We start from the raw sequence: 19,111 nt of genomic DNA on the forward strand, positions 1-19,111 counted from the left end.
TACAGAATTGGAAGGAATACTTGGAATCCAGATCCACAGAAGAACAAATATATTCAAACTTTGGTAATTGCTATAAATTCCTTCAAATTAATATCCTATTCAAAATGCTGGTCTGGAGATTTACAATACTCCTAGTCCAATCACACATAGTCAAATAGGGCAATAGAAAAAACAAAACTATACAGTTTCCTTTTCATCCAGCTAAGTAAAATTAACTTCTGAATGAATAAATTTTAACAGAATTGCATTTTAGGAATATTATAATACCATTTTCATTGTCACTAATTTTTTTAAAATTTCAAGTTAAAAAGTTTTTTTAATTCTTTAAATTCAAGTTAGTTAACATACAGTGTAGTATTGGTTTCAGGAGTAGAACCCAGTGATTCATCACTTACATGTAACACCCAGTGCTCATCCCAATAAGTACCCTCCTTAATGCCCATCATGCATTTAGCCTATCCCCCACCTACCTCCCCTCCAGCAACTCTGTTTGTTCTCTGTATTTAAGAGTCTCTTATGCTTGCTTCCCTGTCTGTTTTTATCTTATTTTTTTCTTCCCTTCCCCTATGTTCATCTGTGTTTCTTAAATTCCACGAGTGAAATCATATATTTGTCTTTTTCTGATTTATTTTGCTTCTCATAATTCCCTCCAGTTCCATCCACATTGTTGCAAATGACAAGATTTCATTGTTTTTTATTGCCAAGTAGCATTCCATTGTGTATATATGTATGTATGTATGTCTATATGCATACATATATACACACCACATCTTCTTTATCCACTCATTAGTCGATGGACATTTGGGCTCGTTCTATAATTTGGCTATTGTTGATAGCTCTGCTGTAAGCATTTGGGTGCATGTACCCCTTCAAATCAGCATTTTTGTATCCTTTGGATAAATACCTAGTAGTGCAATCACTGGGTCATAGGGTAGTTCTATTTTTCATTTTTTGAGGAACTGCCATACTCTTTTCCAGAGTGGCACTAATTTCAAGTTTTTATTTAAATTCTAGTTAGTTAACTGGGCACCTGGGTGGCTCAGTAGGTTAAGCATTTGACTTGAGCTCAGGTCATGGTCTCACAGTTTGTGGGTTCGAGCCCTGTGTTGGGCCTGTGCTGACAGCTTGGAGCCTAGAGTCTGCTTCAGATTCTGTGTCTCCTTCTCTCTGTCCCCCTCCCCTGCTCATGCTCTTTCTTTTTCTCAAAAATAAACAAACATTAAAAAAAATTTTTTTAAATAAATTCTAGTTAGGTAACATATAATGTAATATTGGTTTTAGGTATAGAATTTAGTGGTTCATCACTTATATATAACACCCAGTACTCATCACAGCAGGTGTCCTCTTTAATACCCATGGCCCATTTAGCCCATCCCCCACCCCTCTGCCCACCTCCCCTCCATCAACCCTCAATTTGTTCTCTATAGTTAAGAGTCTCTTATGGTTTGCCTCGTTCTCTCTTGTTCATGTGCTTTCTGTAATTCCACATATGAGTGAAATCATATGGTATTTGTCTTTGTCTGACTTACTTCACTTAACATAATACACTCAAGCTCCATCCATGCTGTGTCACTAATCATTTTTGATATAAAGAGGGAAAGCATTTTGATTTGATATTATCTCAATTTTTAAAGTATTTACATGTGCACACGTATATTGCACAGAAAAAAAGATTGAAAGAAATTATACTGAAATGTTCAAACAGTGGTTCTCTCTGAGATTTAGTGTTAGAAGTGATTATCTTCATAGTTTTATATATTTTTAAATGTTCCTATTATAAGATCACAGCACAGTTATAAAGAGTATGACCTCAGAAATCAGACTAAGATCACATCTTCTACTTCTTTTGTTGATTATGTGCTTCTTGGACAAGTTTTCTAACTTATCTCAACATTTGTTGTTGTTGTTTAAAATATTTAGTTTTGAGTCAGAGAGAGACAGAGCTTGAGGTAGAGAGGGGCAGAGAGAGAGGGAGACACAGAAGCAGAAACAGGCTACAGGCTCTGAGCTGTCAGCATAGAGCCCGACGTGGGGCTCGAATCCATGAACCTTGAGATGATGACCTGAGCCAAAGTCGTACGCTTAACTGACTGAGCCACCCAGGTGCCCCTTATTTCTACATTGCTTATTTCCTATTTCGCTCTTGTAAAATAGGAAGACATCATGTGGTGGTGAGATTGAAAGAAATGACAGCACCAAGAACAGTGCTTGGTATCAATAAATTCTGCTGAGTGTTAGCTGCCACCTCTGCTGTTATTTTCATCATAAGGCAAAAACAAGTTGTTTTTAAATGTCTTGTCTCTTGTGTGTTTATCCTAGAAAGCAGTGATTCTGTCCCACTTTTTCCGGCACCCCAATATTACATCCTATTGGACTGTTTTCACTGTTGGCAGCTGGCTTTGGGTTATTTCTCCATTTATGGCCTATGGTAAGAAAACTCATCTTACATAAACTAACTCATAGGTTAGCCTGGAAACTATACTTAAAAGGATGGGTGGGATCTTAGATTTATCATTTACTACTTTTTTTGTAAGTTTTTTTTTATAGTTCATTTATTTTTGAGACAGAGCACGAGCAGGGGAGGGGCAGAGAGAGAGGGAGACACAGAATCTGAAACAGGCTCCAGGCTCTGAGCTGTCAGCATAGAACTCAATGTGGGACTTGAACCTACGAACTGCAAGATCATGACCTGAGCTGAGTTGGACACTTAACTGACTGAGCCACCCAGGTGCCCCTATGATTCACTACTTTTAATTTATAAATCTGGTGGCCAATTCTAGATTTCATGACAAATTTCCGTATCTGGTTCATGTTGACCTGATGACCAGTGAAACCACTATTGCTTTCCCCAAGAAGTCTGTGCCCTTGAACAAGCTGTCTCTTCCCTTCAGTTTCCTGCCCCTCTCTCAGTGGAGGCCATTATAAGTCTTTAAGCAGAATGTTTCTTCACCTATGCACACCATCTCTGTCCCTATTTCTCTCATTGTAAACTAACATTATTGTAGTATAAACATCTGTGTGAGTACCTGTCTCCTTTCACTGGACTTGAGCTTCTTGAGGGCAGGATCATGTATGTATTTTTCATTTTGGTGCTCCTACAGTTCCTTGCACAAAGTGCTCAATAAATGTATTGCACAAAGAAACAAATGGATTTTATAGCTTTTTTTCTTTTTTAAATATAATTTATTGTCCAGTTGGCTAATATACAGTGTATACAGTGTGCTCTTGGTTTTGAGGGTAGATTCCCATGATACATCGCTTACATACAACATCCAGTGCTCATTCCAACAAGTGCCCTCCTCAAAGCCCATCACCTGTTTTCCCCTCTCCCTTATCCCCCCATCATCCCTCAGTTTGTTCTCTGTATTTAAGAGTTAGAGCTTAGATTTTTAGGACAACTTTTGTGAATTGCCTCTGGATCTAAAAATACATAAATACAGTATTTTTTTTTAGTAATACTGAAAATTGTTAATTCTCTTTTTCTAATCTCTAGAGTATCATTAGAAAAGTCTTTTTAAAGATTCTTCAAAGAAAACTACCTTTGCATAGGAAAGTGTGTGTGTGTGTGTGTGTGTGTGTATGTATTTACAGTTGAAAAGAACATTTAAAACATAGCTAGAAGCAAAATCAATGTTCAATTAAAGATTTCTGGTGTTTCTTTCAGGTTCAGCAAGTCAACTCTTGAAGACTTACTTTCCTGAAGGAATGAGTGAAACTCTAATAAGAAACATTCTCTTTGGGGCAGTGAGAGGGTTGAGCTATCTGCACCAAAATGGCTGCATTCACAGGTATTTACTCATTTGTATTTTACAGAAGGAAATCATTTAAGGAGCTTTTAGGAAGGAGCAGTTGAGTGTTAGGAAACTCATAAATGAAAATTGAGAGAGGGAGGGGCCAGTAGTTACAGTACATGCTTATTACATTTTATGGTCACTCACCAAAAATGTTCAGACCACATCCTCTTTACCAAATGCTGTGCTCAGTGTTCTGGTGGAGAGCCTGCCCTCATGGAGCTCTGTTTGGGGTGTAAAGTCTGTGTACTGGGATCCTTGTTGTCTCTTTTGTTTGTTTTTCTTAAGCATATAAAGAGCTGCTTTATCTGCTTAACAACTCCACAAATTGGAACTAAACCTTTCTTTCATTTCTTAAATATGTTGTAGCACCTTGAGATTATCATACTAAATATCAGTTCTCTTGTTTTTAAACTATAGATACAGAACTAATTGGCTGAATGTTAAAAAACAATGCTGTTCTAAAATATACTGGGACTTTTTTCTTTTTAAATTATTTTTAAATAAGCTTATTTTCTTACTATTCATTTTTAGGAACATTCTGGTTAGCTGAGTTCTAACAGACCATATTCTAATTAATCAAGGTTTTACTATAGTTAACCAGACTCTCTTCGTTTCTAAATTCAGTATTTTGGGTGAAAAACAGTCTCTTTTATAATTTGACAAAGAAATTTTTATATGACATATCTTTATAAATGATGTTAATAACAGGAGAGGCTGCCTTTTATTGGATAATACTAAATTTAACTTTATATTCTAACTTTATGTTTCAGATATTACTTGATTTTCTTAGACTTTTCCTTGGGTATTTTGCAGCAGTATCCTAAAGTTGTGAAATTAATAATTTGATTCTATTCCAAGTTTGAAAAAAAAAATACCACTTCCAAACATGTAGCTGTCAGTTGTATTTTCCCTCATTCTAATGCTATATTAAATAGTTGAAAGAATTTCTTAATTTCCTGAACATATGTATGTATATATGTATATGTGTGTGTGTAAGCACACTTACATATAAGTGTGCTGTTTTATAAAAAGTATTTAATTTCTAAGAGAATACATGGATTTGTTCTGACCAGATTTTTATTCTTCATTGGCCAATTTCCTAGTATTTAGGATTGTTTCTTTTTGTTCTAGGAGTATTAAAGCCAGCCATATCCTCATTTCTGGTGATGGCCTAGTGACCCTCTCTGGCCTGTCCCACCTGCATAGTTTGGTTAAGCATGGACAGAGGCATAGGGCTGTGTATGATTTCCCACAGTTCAGCACATCAGTGCAGCCGTGGCTGAGCCCAGAACTACTGAGACAGGTCAGGTGTGGCCTTTGCATTGGGTTGTCTGTGCATCTTGAGTGTCTTCTGAGCTTGACTAAAGGACAATTGTGCCCTTAGATTTGGCTTGGTGAATGGCCTACTGCAAGACTTTTCCTCTTGTCAAAATTATCGTTAGGGATTTTAAAATGTATATACCATACATTTTAGGTATATCTTGATTTCTCACTTACGAGTTTTCATTGTTCAACATCCTTTCTCAAAAAAGCACAGATTTGTAACTTTTTATTACATTATTATTTTCACTAAAGAACTTCAAATTAATTGTTCTACAGGATTTACATGGATATAATGTAAAGTCAGATATTTACAGTGTTGGGATTACAGCATGTGAATTGGCCAGTGGGAAGGTACCTTTCCAGGACATGCATAGAACTCAGGTAAATGCTACTAAAATCCTCAAACTAATTTCCCTTCATAAGATCTAGATAATTTCTGTTAAATGTCTTTGCTCTTGGAATCTTTATTCCTGTTATTTAAATATTTTCCCTGGAAAGGGTTGAAGGAAACTTTTCTTTCTTTTAGATGTTGTTACAGAAACTGAAAGGTCCTCCTTACAGCCCATTGGATGTTAGTATCTTCCCTCAGTCAGAATCCAGAATGAAGAATTCTCGATCAGGTGTAGACTCTGGGATTGGAGAAAGTGTACTCGTCTCCAGTGGAACTCGAACAGTAAATAGTGACAGATTGCAAACTCCATCCTCAAAAACTTTCTCTCCTGCGTTCTTTAGCTTGGTACAGCTCTGTTTGCAACAAGATCCTGAAAAAAGGTAATATTGGCCACTTCTAAATAGCATCAAACTTATATGCTTTATGTTTTATAGCTTTGCAAGTCTCTTTTATCAGTTTTTTGATCAAAACATTATAGTCTAATCCAGAAAATATCAAAACTAAAAACAAATAGAGGCGATGAGCAAATGGGAGTAATATTGGTTCTGAAGTCAGAAGACTTGGGCTCCAGTCTCAGCTGTATCACCTTGTAAAATTCAGTTCATCTTTCTGGACATTAATTACTGTATTTATGTTAGTACATTTTAGAAAGCTTCATGCAGTACAAAAATATTCGTTGCTGGTATAATATTAGTTTTTTAGGAATAAGAGGTGTTTTGTCTTTTTTTAGCCCCATAATGCCTAGCATACTTCCTTTGTAATTAGTGCCCAATAAATGTTCTCTCTCAATTCTTTCCATTTGTCAAGGATAAAGCTAAGAATTGGGCTTCCTGATATTTCTTTTTCCTTTTAATTTTTTAGTATTGAGTTTTATAGCTCTGAATCTAATTTCTAATACACTTTTACACCTAAAAATACACAGTCTAATATGAGGTTCTATTTTTTTTATGACATTTAAAAAATTTCAGACCATCTGCAAGCAGTTTATTGTCCCATGTGTTCTTCAAACAGGTAAGCTGATATGTCTTCTGTTGTCTAGATATTTTTAATTACTATTACAAATTCATTTCATCTCGTTAGCTTAAGGGGACAGTTTGGTAACCAAATTGTTAATAATGACTTTCTTACCAAAGTAAAGTTAAAAATAAGAAAACTTTTGTAGTAGAATTCAATTGATAGACTTTCTAAAATATTTCCATTTTGCAAAACAAAATGAATAAAAACAATATTAAATGTTACTATACCCTCAGCTTATATTTTGATTTAGAGAGTTTTGATGAAAGGGGAAAAATAATTTCTGATAAAAATCAGTTTATTTGGTTATTACTTCTTCCTCTTTTCAGATGATCAAAGGCATTTTTAGTGAAAATACCTAAAAACAATTTTAAACACTTTTAACATGACTTTTTAAAAGTCATTTATTGCTGAAAGTCATTTATTGCTGACATATGTACCAATAGCTTTGTTTCTTTCACAGATGAAAGAAGAAAGCCAGGACTCAATACTTACACTGTTGCCTCCTAAGCCATCAATCGCACTGTCTCCAGTGTCACCTTGGACTGAGCCAGAATGTGATTTTCCTGATGAAAAAGACTCAAACTGGGAATTCTAGGGCTACCAAATCCTGTATGTCCTAGATACTTGACACTTTCTCCCTGCTGCTTTTCTTCTGTATTGCTAGGTACAAATACTAGAATTATACTTGAAAATACCATTGTTGCACTGGAGAATCTGTTTAAAGCCGCTCTGTTCAAAGGAGCATGAGTTTATAGCCTCTTTGGTTAACTCAGAGTTCTATTATAACTCCAGGAAAACTTCAGAATTATGAATCTAAGTACATTTAGTGTCATCTGTTCTCATTTTTCCCCCCAAGCTGTGACTAATTCCTCTTCTTGATCTTTGAATTTAAGTTTTGAGCCATTTGATTTTTTCAGCATTTTGTTGCCCTCAGGAGAATGAGCCCTCAGAGGACTGTGTTTCCAAGTACATTTTTTACTTCCAGATTCTCTAGCCTTTTTGATCAGCTATTATATATATTAGCCTGTTGGTCTAATAATAGCTGATCAAACAGGCTAGAGAATCAAAGGGCACCAAAACCCTTTTTCGGTAAAAGGGAAATTGTTTATACTTCCCCATATTATTCTGTTAATGCATATGGTAATATCAAACTGAGCCTCACATTAAATGATAATTTGTAATTTGCTTTTTTTTTCATTTTTAAGAGGCTAAAGTGACATTTTTCTACTTATGTAAATTATAGATCCTAAATTCATGCGCCCTGTGGGAGCTCAATAAAGATTTATTAAATTGAGTTTATGGTTTTATTTTTCTTTGTGCTTTGACAAAGCTAAAACACGGATACTAATTTGTTTTCCAAGGGAAGCCCCTTCTCAAATAGATTTGCATAATCTAGAGAATTGGGGACAACCTGGTATTTATTCAATAGACAGAAGATGTTCTGGCCCTTTACAGGACTATTTTTTCTGTAGTAGGGGATACAACATTTAAGGGCATAGAGGTATTAATAGTTTCACCTTATTAGCAAAAAAGAGAGATGTATCTCAAAGAGTATGCAGTTTAAGCTGTGGTAAATTGGGACCTACCTTAGTTAATGGATTTTCTTAATTTTATTTAACATTACTATGAAAGTTATTTTATTTTTATTTTTCATTTTTTTTAATGTTTTATTTATTTCTAGGAGAGAGAGACAGCATGAGCAGAGGAGGGTCAGAGGGAGAGGGAGACACAGAATTGGAAACAGGCTCCAGGCTCTGAGCTGTCAGCACAGAGCCCGATGCGGGGCTTGAACCCACGAACTGTGAGATCATGACCTAAGCGAAAGTCAGACGCTTAACCGACTAAGCCACCCAGGCGCCCCTGAAAGTTATTTTAAAATGATCATCTTAAGACTAAAGAATTAAAACCAATGAGACAAATAATGTAAAAATGAAAAGACAATTTGAAACACAAACCTGTTGAGGTTTATTGGCTGGATCCCCTCAAGAACGTCTAGTTTGCTCCATCAAAAACCTGCCAACGTGGAGGGGAAAGGAGAGGAGTATCAGATGAGGCCCTGGGATCACCTCTAGTTGCGGGGGCTGTAGTTCACTCCACTAACTTCCTCCTATTTTCTCTAGGTAAGACAGACACACAGGAACCATAGAGGAGGGTCTCCTGAATCTGAGTGGAGAGTTGATGTTAGTGCAAGAGGTGGAATCTGGAAGCCTGAAGCAGTGCCTCTCAGATTTCCTGTGAGTGTATTAGAGTTCTCCAGAGAAACAAAACTAATAGAATATTTATTATAAGGAATTGGCTCACACTATCATGGAGACTAACAAGTACCAAGATCTGTAAGGTAAATGGGCAATGTAGAGACCCAGAAGAATTAATGATGTAGTTCCAGTCCAAAGGCTGGCTAGCTAAAGACCCAGGAAGAGCTGATGTTTCAGAGTTGACAGGCAGGAAAAAGCTCATGCCCTGTTTGAAGACAGTTAGGCAAAAGGAATTATCTCTTACTCAGGGAGGGTCAGACTAGTCAACCTTTTTGTTCTATTCAGATGAGGGCCACCCACCTCACGAGAGCAATCTCCTTTATTCAGTCTACAGATTTAGATGCCAATTTCATAAAAGAAAAACTCCCTCACAGAAATACCCAGAATAGTGTTTGACCAAATAAATGAGCACTCTGTGGCCCAAACTGACCCATAAAATTAACCATCACAAAAGATAGATAGCCTCCCCCTGAGATCACTTGCCTTAAATTTTGCACCATAGGTTCCTTGCTTGCTGTATTACTTTTCTATCTCTGATGTAACAAATTACCACAAACATAGTGGCATAAAATAATATAAATTTATTACCTTACAGTTCTAGAGGTCAGAAATTTTAAATGGGTTGACAGGGCTACATTCCTTCTAGGGGCCATAGGGAGAAATTTGACTTCTAGAGACTACCTGCCTGCCTTTGCCTCATGGACCAGCATTATTTTAGCTTCTGTTTCAGTGATCACCTCTCTGACTGACCCTTCTGCCTCTCTCTTTTAACTGCTCCTGTGATTGAATTAGGCCTACTCAGAAAATCCAAGATATTCTCCCCCATCTCAAGATTCTTAATTTAATCACAGCTTCAAAGTCCCTTTTGCCATGTAAGGTAAAATACAGGTTCCTGGGATTAGGATGTAGATATGTTTGGGATGGGGCAGAGGGAGTCATTATTCTGCCTACCACACATGTCTAATCTCATCTTAGTGTCTGCTTTCTGAAGGACCAAATTAGTAGTCACGTTAGTTAAAATGCCCTCCTATGAGCTTCTAGAGTACTTTCCCCAAACAGCACTTACACAACTCTGTATATCCCTAATAGATGGTGGACTCCTTGAGAATACTGTCTTATTCACTAATATATTCCTAGTGTTTAGCAAAGTGTTTGGCATATTGTAGATATTTAATAAATATTTAAGGAATTCTTTGAATAAAGGATAAGAGAGTTTTTTGTTTTTAAAAAAGACTTGAAAAAATTTGATCTATGATAATTTTGATTTCGATGGGAATTTTTGACTCTTGGTATGTTATAATATTGCCATTACAAATTTAATGAGGTAAAGGGGATTTCAGTTTCACTTAGTAAATAGTTCCCTTATTTCAAGCCAGATCAGCGGTTTTCCTAATAAGTACTACTGTTCAATTGTTAGCTCTCAAATCCATTTATTCACCCTTCTCCTGCTCTGCTTCATTGGGAACTACATTTCCCATGCACCCTTACTCTCTGGTTTCCAGGGAGGTAGGAGTGGCAGAGCATAAGAGGACACAGAAGAAATGTGGTGTTTCTCACCTTTTGTCCCACTTCTCTGTTTCTTGTGGTATCTCTGGTAGCAGCTGTATCTTGTCTTTTGGCTTTAGGTCTCTGGTAACACCACTTCTTGCTGTCAGTTCCACCTGACAGTTCATATTACTTCCCACTCTTGCTAATCTTTGGATGGCCTTACCATCTCTTTTGGTTTCTTAGCCTTGGTTCCATCACTCATGAAACCAGTTCCTTGTGTTACTTCTACTTGAAAAGTCCAGAGTTACTTTCCCAGTTGCACTCTGATATACATACTAACAACCTTGAAGATTAATAGAAATTCTTGGTCTCTCCCCACCCAAAAGTACTACCTTGAAAATAACATTAAATGAGTGATCAAGAATCCATTTTCCATTAGCCAATTCTATTTAAGCCTCATAGTCTTTATGATTTATGTTACAAAAATTGAAACTGACAAAAATTCTATAAAGTTTTTCTCAAGAGTGAACCAAAGTTTGACAAGATCCAAATATTGTATTGGAGCCTGGGAAGGTGGTGGAGTAGGAGGAGCCCAAGTTCACCTTGTCCCGTGGATACATTAGATAACAGCCACAGCAGTATAACCCCAAAAACAATCCAAAAACTGGTATAACAGGCTTTCTACAGTTAATTGTAGAGAGGAGGCCATAAGGAAAAGTGTAGGAGAGGCAGAGATGGGGTCTTTACCCAAACTCTTGGTGAGACTAACCGCAAAAGAAAGACACACCACAAACACAGAGAAGGGAGAGGACCTACCACACAGCAGGCACCTCAGACACAGTGATGAATCACCACAACATCTGACTTTGAAAACCAATGGGGCTTAACTTCATGAGTTTTTACAATCAGTGGGGCTTACCTCCTGGTGCTTTAGAGATCATTGGGCTTAGCTCTAGGAGAGCCACAGAGCAATAAGGAAGCTGAGTCCCCACCCTTAAAGGGACACCATAACAAAAATCCCTGCTGAGAAACAGCATAGAAGTTTGAAAAGTGCCTGGATACATAGCAAAGAGATTTATTTACTAATTTCAGAACATGTGCTTAAAGGGGTATGGATCTTTAGGAGACTTGTTCAAAAACAAGAGAGATGACAGGAACCATTTCTCCACTGCCCCCCAGCCTAGATCACTGGACACTTGCAGGAAACAGCATGAACCCTCTTCACCTAGCTTGCTAACACACCACACTCTACCTGTGCTTTCTCCTATGGTTCCACCCCATCCAACCTGTCCCACTTATCAAGAGTCCCTCCAAAGTGGCTCCTTTAATTCACATCCTGCAAGCAGCCCCCACTGTGACCAGTGCCACTCCAAAGCCGTGACAGAATTTTAAAAGCAGCAAGAGAAAAGAAAACAGCTACATACAAGGGAAACTCCATAAGGGTATCTTCTGATTTATCAGCAGAAATTTTGCAGACCAGAAGGGAGTGGCATATTATATATTCAGAGTGCTGAAAGGAAAAAAAACCCTGAAACCAAAAATACTCTATCCAGCAAGAATATCATTCAGGATAGGAGAGAGAAGGTATTTCCCAAACAAAAGTTAAAGGAATTGTCACCACTAAACCAGCCTTGTAAGAAATATTAAAGGGAATTAATTTTTCAAAGGAAAGAAAAATCTATAAACAGGACTAATAAAATTAGAAAAGGAAAAATTCCACAGGCACATACAAAAATAATAAGGGTAGATAAATCACTTATAAGACCAGTAGGGAGAACTTCTGGCAAAGATGGCAGAGTAGAAGGGCCCTAAACTCACCTGTCCCATGGATATAACCGGATAACACTAAAATTGGTGTAACCCAGAAAACAACCCAAAGACTGGAAGAATAAACTCCAGAACTAAATGTAGAGAAGAGGCCACATTGAAGAAAGTAGAAAGGGCAGAGACATGGAGGGGAATTAAAACCCTGCAGGTCTGGCTGCCAAAAGGAGGGACATACAGGTGCAGACAAGGGCATAAAACAGACTATCACACCAGGGAGGCTGCACAGTGAGGACAAATCACCATAGCATTTGGCTTTAAAAATTAGAGGGCCAAATTTTGTGAATTCTTACAACCAAGACTTAAAACCTGCAACCATAAAAATCAGCAAACTTGGCAGAGGCAGTTAAAATGGCACAGTAGTAAGGGGACCCTGAGCTTGTCTCATTCCTGAAACACAGCTAGATTAGCATCAAACCATTTTGAACATGTAGGTAATTGATCTGAGGGTTAATGCAACAACCTGTAATAATTTGAGTGATGGATCGTGGCAGATGAAGGAATTACTCCTAAAGAACAAACAGGAAGAAATGATGGCCAGAGATTTAATTAACACAGATGTAAGTAAGATGAATTAAACACAATTATAAGGATACCAGCTGGGGTTGAAAGAAGTATAGAAGACACCAGAGAATCCTTTTCTGCAAAGATAAAAGAACTAAAGTCTAGTCAGGCTGAAATTAAAAATGCTATAACTGAGATGCAATCTCAAATAGATTCCATGATGGCTTGGATGGACAAAGCAGACCAGGAAAGCAAATCAGTGGTGTAGAAGATACAATTATGGAAAACAATGAAGCTGAGAAAAAGAGGGGATACAATGGCAAAAAGTAATGATACAGCACTTAGGTAAATCAGTGACTTATTAAAGAGGAGTAACATTCATATAATAAGAGTTCCAGAAGATGAAAAGAGAAAAAGGGACAGAAAGTTTTTATAGCTGAAAACTTCCCTAATCTGAGGAAGAACACAGACACCAAAATTCAAGAAGCACAGGGAACTCCTATTAATTTCAGCAAAAAAACCATTACCAAGGCATATCATAGTCAAATTCACAAAATACACAGACAAGGAAAGTATCCTGAAAGCAACAAGTGAAAAAAAAGTCATTAACCTGCAATGGAAGACAGATCAGTTTCACAGCAAATCTGTTCACATAAACCCTGGCAGGCCAGAAAGGAGTGGCAGGATAGGGGTGCCTGGGCGACTCAGTTGGTTAAGCATCTGACTCTTGACTTTAGCTTGGGTCATGATCTCACAGTTAGTGGGTTTGAGTCCCATATTGGGCTCTGTGCTGACAGTGTGGAGCCTGCTTGGGATTCTCTCTTTCTATCTGCCCCTCCGCAGCTTACATTCTCACACTTTCTCTCTCTCTCTCTCAACATAAATAAACTTTAAAAAAGAATGGAGTGGCAGGATATATTTAATGTGGTGAGTGGAAAAAATATATAGCCAAGAATTCTTTATCCAGCAAGGCTGTTACTCAGAAGAGAAGGAGACAGAAAAAGCTTCTTGGACAAAGTCTAAAGGAGTTCGTGACCACTAACCCATTCCTGCAAGAAATTTTAAGGTGGACTTTTTGGAGAAAAAAGACAAAACAAAAGGCCAAAAGCAACAAAGAATAGAAAGGATAAGGGATGCCTGGGTGACTCAGTTGGTTAAAGCATCTGACTTTGGCTCAGATCATGATCTCACAGTTCGTGGGTTCCAGCCCTGCGTTGGGCTCTGAGACAGCTAGCTCAGAGCCTGGAGCCTGTTTCAGATTCTATTATCTCCCTCTCTCTCTGACCCTCCCCTGTTCATGCTGTCTCTCTCTCTCTCAGAAATAAATTAAAAAAAAAAAAACATAAAAAAAAGAAAGGATAAGAGAACATCACCAGAAACACCAACTCTACAGGCAACACAGTGGCACTAAATTAATATCTTTCAATAATCACTCTGAATGTAAATGGACTAAATGCCCCAATCAAAAGACACATGGGTTCAGAATGGATAAAAAAAAAAAAGAAAGATCCATCCATATGCTGCTTACAAGAGAGTCATTTTAGACCTAAAGAAACCTGCAGATTGAAAGTGAGGAGACGGAGAACCATTGTTCATGCTAATATATGTCAAAAGAAAGCCAGAGTAGACAGAAAAACTAGAATTTAAAACAAAGACTGTAACAACAGATGAGAAGGGCATTATATCATAATTAAGGGGTCTATCTACCAAGAAGATCTAACAACTGTTAAATACTTATCCCCCCAATGCAGAAGCACCCAAATATATAAATCAAGTAATTATAAAGAAACTTATTGATAACAGTACAATAATAGTGGGGGACTTTAACACCCCAGCTACAGGAATGAGCTGATTATCTAAGCAGAAAATCAAAAACAATGGCTCTGAATGACACACCAGACTGGATGGAATTCACAGATATATTGAGAACATTTCATCCTAAAGCAGCAGAATACAAATTCTTCTCTAGTGCACAGGGAATATTCTCCAGAATAGATCACATACTGGGTCACAAATCAGCCCTCAACAAGTACAAAAACATTTAAATCATACTGTGCATATTTTCTGACCACAATGCTATGAAACTTAAAATCAATCACAGGAAAAAATTTGGAAAGACCACAAATACTTGGAGATTAAAGAACATCTTACTAAAAAATAAATGGGTTAACCAATAAATTAAAAAGAGGAAATAAAAAAGCACATGGAAGCCAATGAAAATGAAAACATGACAGTCCAAAACTTTCGGGATACAGCAAAGGTGGTCATATTATGGAGGCATATAGCAATCCAGGCCTTCCTAAAGAAGGAAAAAACGTCTCAAATATACAACCTGGCCTTACACCTAAAGGAGCTGGAAAAAGAACAGCAAATAAAGCCCTATACCAGCAGAAGAGAAATGATAAAGACTAGAGCAGAAATCAATGATACTGAAATTTAAAAAAATCAATGAAACTAGGAGCTGGATCTTTGAAAGACTTATCAAAATTGATAAACCTCTAGCCAGATTTATCAAAAAGAAAAAGGAAATGACCCAAATAAAATCATGAATGAAAGAGGAGAGATCATAACCAACACCACAGAAATACAAACAATTATAAGGGCATATTATGAGCAATTATATGCCAACAATTTGGGCAATCTGGAAGAAATCGATAAATATCTAGAACGTATAAACTACCAAAACTGAAACTGGAAGAAATAGAAAATTTGAACAGACCCATAATCTGTAAAGAAATTGAATCAGTAATCAAAAATCTACCAACAAACATGTGTCCAGAGCCAGATGGAATTCTACCATTTAAAGAAGAGTTAATATCAGGGTGCCTGGGTGGCTCAGTCAGTTAAGCATCTGACTTCGGCTCAGGTCACAATCACACGGTTCGTGGGTTCAGAGCCTGGAGCCTGCTTCAGATTCTGTATCTCTCTCTCTGACCCTCTCCTGCTCACACTGTTTCTCTCTCTCAGAAATAAAACATTAAAAACTTTTTTAAAAAAAGAGTTAATATCTATTCTTTTGAAGCTGTTCCAAAAATAGAAATGGAAGAAAGACTTATAAAATCATTATATGAGGCTAGCATTACCTTGATGCCAAAATGAGACAAAGTCCCCACTAAAAGGGAGCATTCCAGACCAATTTCCCTGATGAACACTGATGCAAAAATCTCAACAAATTATTAGCAAATCGAAGCCAATAATACATTAAAAAAGAATTTTTCACCATAATCAAGTGGGATTTATTCCCGGGCTGTGGGTTTGGTTCAATATCCACAAAGAAATCAACGCACTACATCACATTAATAAAAGAAAGGATAAGAATCACATGATCCTCTCAATAGATGCTGAAAAACGTTTGATAAAATACATGTTTTCTGGATAAAAACCCTCAAGAAAGCAGGGTAGAAGGAACATACCTCAACATCATAAAGGCCATATATGGAAGACCCACAGTTAATATCTTCCTTAATGGGGAAGAACTGAAAGCTTTCCCCCTTAGGTTAAGAACATGACAGGGGTGTCCACTCTCACCACAGTTGTTCAACATAGTACTAGAAGTTCTAGCTCCAGCAATCGGACAACAAAAAGAAATAAAGGGAATACAAACTGCCAAGGAAGACATCATAACCTACATGTAAAATCTGAAAGACTCCACTGAAAAACTGCTAGAGCTGATACATGAATTCATCAAACTCACAGGATATAAAATCAATGTACAGATATCTGTTGCATTTCTATACACAAATACTGAAGCAGCAGAAAGAGCAATGAAGGAATTGATCCCATTTACAACTGCAGCAAAGCCCATAAGATACCTAGGAATTAACCTAACAAAAGAGGTTAAAGATCTGGATGCTGAAAACTATGGAAAGCTTATGAAAGAAATTGAAGAAGACACAAAGAAATGGAAAACATTCCAGGCTCATGGATTAGAAGAATGAGTATTGTTAAAAAGTCCATGCTACCCAAAGCAATCTACATATTCAATGGAATCCCTATCAAAATAACACTAGCATTCTTCACAGAGAACAGTAGTTCTAAAACTTTAAATTTAGAATTTAAAAGTCTAGAACAAATAATTCTAAAATTTGTATGGAACCAGAAAAGACCCCAATAGCCAAAGCCAGCTTGAAAAAGAAAACCAAAGCTAGAAGCATAATTCTGGACTTCAACTCTATTACAAAGCTTGTAATCATCAAGATAGTATGGTATTGGCACAAAAACAGACACAGAGTTCAATGGAACAGAATAGAGACCCAAGAAATGAATCCACAACAATATGGTCAATTAATCTTTGACAAAGCCGGAAAGAATATCCAGTGGAAAAAAATATATAATCCCTTTAGCAAACTGTGTTGGGGAAAGGACACAATGTTCCTGGACAGCAACATGTGAAAGAATGAAACTAGACCACTTTCTTACACCATACATAAAAATTAATCTAAAATATATGAAAGACCTAAATGTAAGACAGGAAATCATCAAAATCCTAGAGAACACAGGCAGCAACCTCTTTGACCTTGGCCACAGCAACTTCTTACTAGTCATCTCCAGAAGCAAAGGAAACAAAAGCAAACATGAATGATTGAGACTTCAAGATGAAAAGCTTCTGCACAGCAAAGGAAACAGTCAACAAAAATAAAAGGCAACAAGTAGAATGTGAGAAGATATTTGCAAATGACTTATCAGATAAAGGGTTAGTATCCAAAGTCTCTAATTTACCAAACAACACCCAAAAAACCCAATCCAGTGAAGAAACAGACAGAAGACACAAATAAATATTTTTTGAAAGAAGACATCCAGATGGCTAACAGACACCTGAAAAAATGTTCAACATCACTCATCATCAGAGAAATACAAATCAAAACCTCAATGGGATACCACCTCACACCTGTCAGAATGGCTACAATGAGCAACACATGAAACAACATGTTGAAGAGAATGTGCAGAAAGGGGAACCCTTTTGGACTGTTGGTGAGAATGCAAACTGGTGCAGCAACTCTGGAAAAGTTTGGAAGTTCCTCAAAAAATTAAAAATAGAACCAGTAGTTGTACCAGTAGTGCAACCAGAATTGCACTACAAGGTATTTATCCAAAGGATATAAAATGCTGATTCAAAGAGAGCACATGCACCCCAATGTTTATTAGTGGCATTGTCAATAATAGCCCAAATATGGAAAGAGCCAAAATGTCCATCAACTGATGAATGAATAAAGAAGATGTATATGTCTACAGTGGAATATTACTCAGCAATTAAAAAGAATGAAATCTTGCCACTTGCAACAACATGGATGGAACTAGAGTGTATTTCACTCAGTGAAATAAGTCAGAGAAAGACAAATATATGATATCACTCGTATGTGAAATTTAAGAAACAAAAATGAACACAAAACCACAAAGAGTTAGGCAAAGTGAGGAGACAGAGGAATAGTCCCAAATTAAATAGTAGAGGACAAAATCATAGCAGGAGACCTAAGCAAAACAGATATAAATAATATGCCTCATAGAGAATTTAAAGTAATGATCATAAAGATACTCATGGTACTTGAGAAGAGTGGAGGAGAGCAATGAGACACTTAACACATAGATTAAAAAACAGAGATGAAGAGCACAATAATTGAAATTAAAAATACACTAGATGGAATAACAGGCTAAAAGAAGTAGAAGAACAAGTGAGTGACCTGGAGGACAGAATAATGGAAAGAAATCAAGCTGAGCAGATAAAAAAAATATGTAACATATCAACAAACTTAGCGAACTCAGTGACTCCCTCAAGCGTAATAACATTGGCATTATAGGGATCCCAGAGGGAGAAGAAAAAGAAAAGGGGGCAGAAAGTTTATTTGAAGAAATAATACCTGAAAACTTACCCATTTTGGAGAAGGAAACAGAAATTCAGCTCCAGGAGACACAGACACCTCCCCCACCCAACAAAATCAACCCAAAGACGTCCACACCAAAAGATACAGTAATTAAAATGGCAAAAGGTGATGATAAAGAGTTTTAAAAGCAGAAGAAAACAGTTACATATAAAGAAAACCCCATACAGCTATCAGTGGTCTTTTCAACAAAAACTTTGTAGGCCAGAGGGAGTGGCATGATATATTCAAAGGTCTGAAAGAGGAAAAGTCTGCAGCCAAGAATACTTAATCCAACAAGACTATCATTCAGAATATAAAAAGAGTTCATGATCACTAAACTAGCCCTGCAAGAAGTATTAAAGGAGACCCTTTTGGGTGGAAAGAAAAGACCATAAGTAAGAAAAGAAGGAAGCAAAAAGGCAGTAAAAATAAGTATATTTGTAAAAATCAGTGAAGGGACTCACAAAATAAAAGGAAGCATGATACCATATACCTAAAATGTGGGGAGGAGAGGAGTAAAGAATGGGTTCAAAGTCAAGCAACCATCTGCTTAATATAGACTGCTATATGCAGAAAATGTTATTAACAAGCCTAGTGGTAACCACAAATAAATGAGCAACAGATACACAAAAAATAAAAAGAAAACTCCAAGTATAT

The 19,111-nt window shown here is 36.9% G+C and overlaps 1 protein-coding gene across 1 annotated transcript in view; it reads left to right on the forward strand.

Annotated features, from left to right (window-relative positions):
• STRADB (STE20 related adaptor beta) overlaps positions 1-7,819 on the forward strand; it is a 34,661-nt gene extending 26,842 nt beyond the window's left edge. The window contains exons 6-12 of the mRNA XM_039217793.1: positions 2,320-2,428; positions 3,665-3,788; positions 4,926-5,097; positions 5,394-5,498; positions 5,644-5,888; positions 6,477-6,519; positions 6,986-7,819. Of these exons, the coding sequence (XP_039073724.1) occupies positions 2,320-2,428; positions 3,665-3,788; positions 4,926-5,097; positions 5,394-5,498; positions 5,644-5,888; positions 6,477-6,519; positions 6,986-7,120 (933 nt within the window). The 3' untranslated portion in view covers positions 7,121-7,819. The remainder of the gene's footprint in view (positions 1-2,319; positions 2,429-3,664; positions 3,789-4,925; positions 5,098-5,393; positions 5,499-5,643; positions 5,889-6,476; positions 6,520-6,985) is intronic.
• The last annotated feature ends 11,292 nt before the right edge of the window (positions 7,820-19,111 follow it).

The sequence above is a fragment of the Hyaena hyaena genome, unplaced genomic scaffold (genome assembly GCF_003009895.1).
Source record: "Hyaena hyaena isolate Hyena2069 unplaced genomic scaffold, ASM300989v1 scaffold_724, whole genome shotgun sequence".
Lineage (NCBI taxonomy): Eukaryota > Metazoa > Chordata > Mammalia > Carnivora > Hyaenidae > Hyaena > Hyaena hyaena.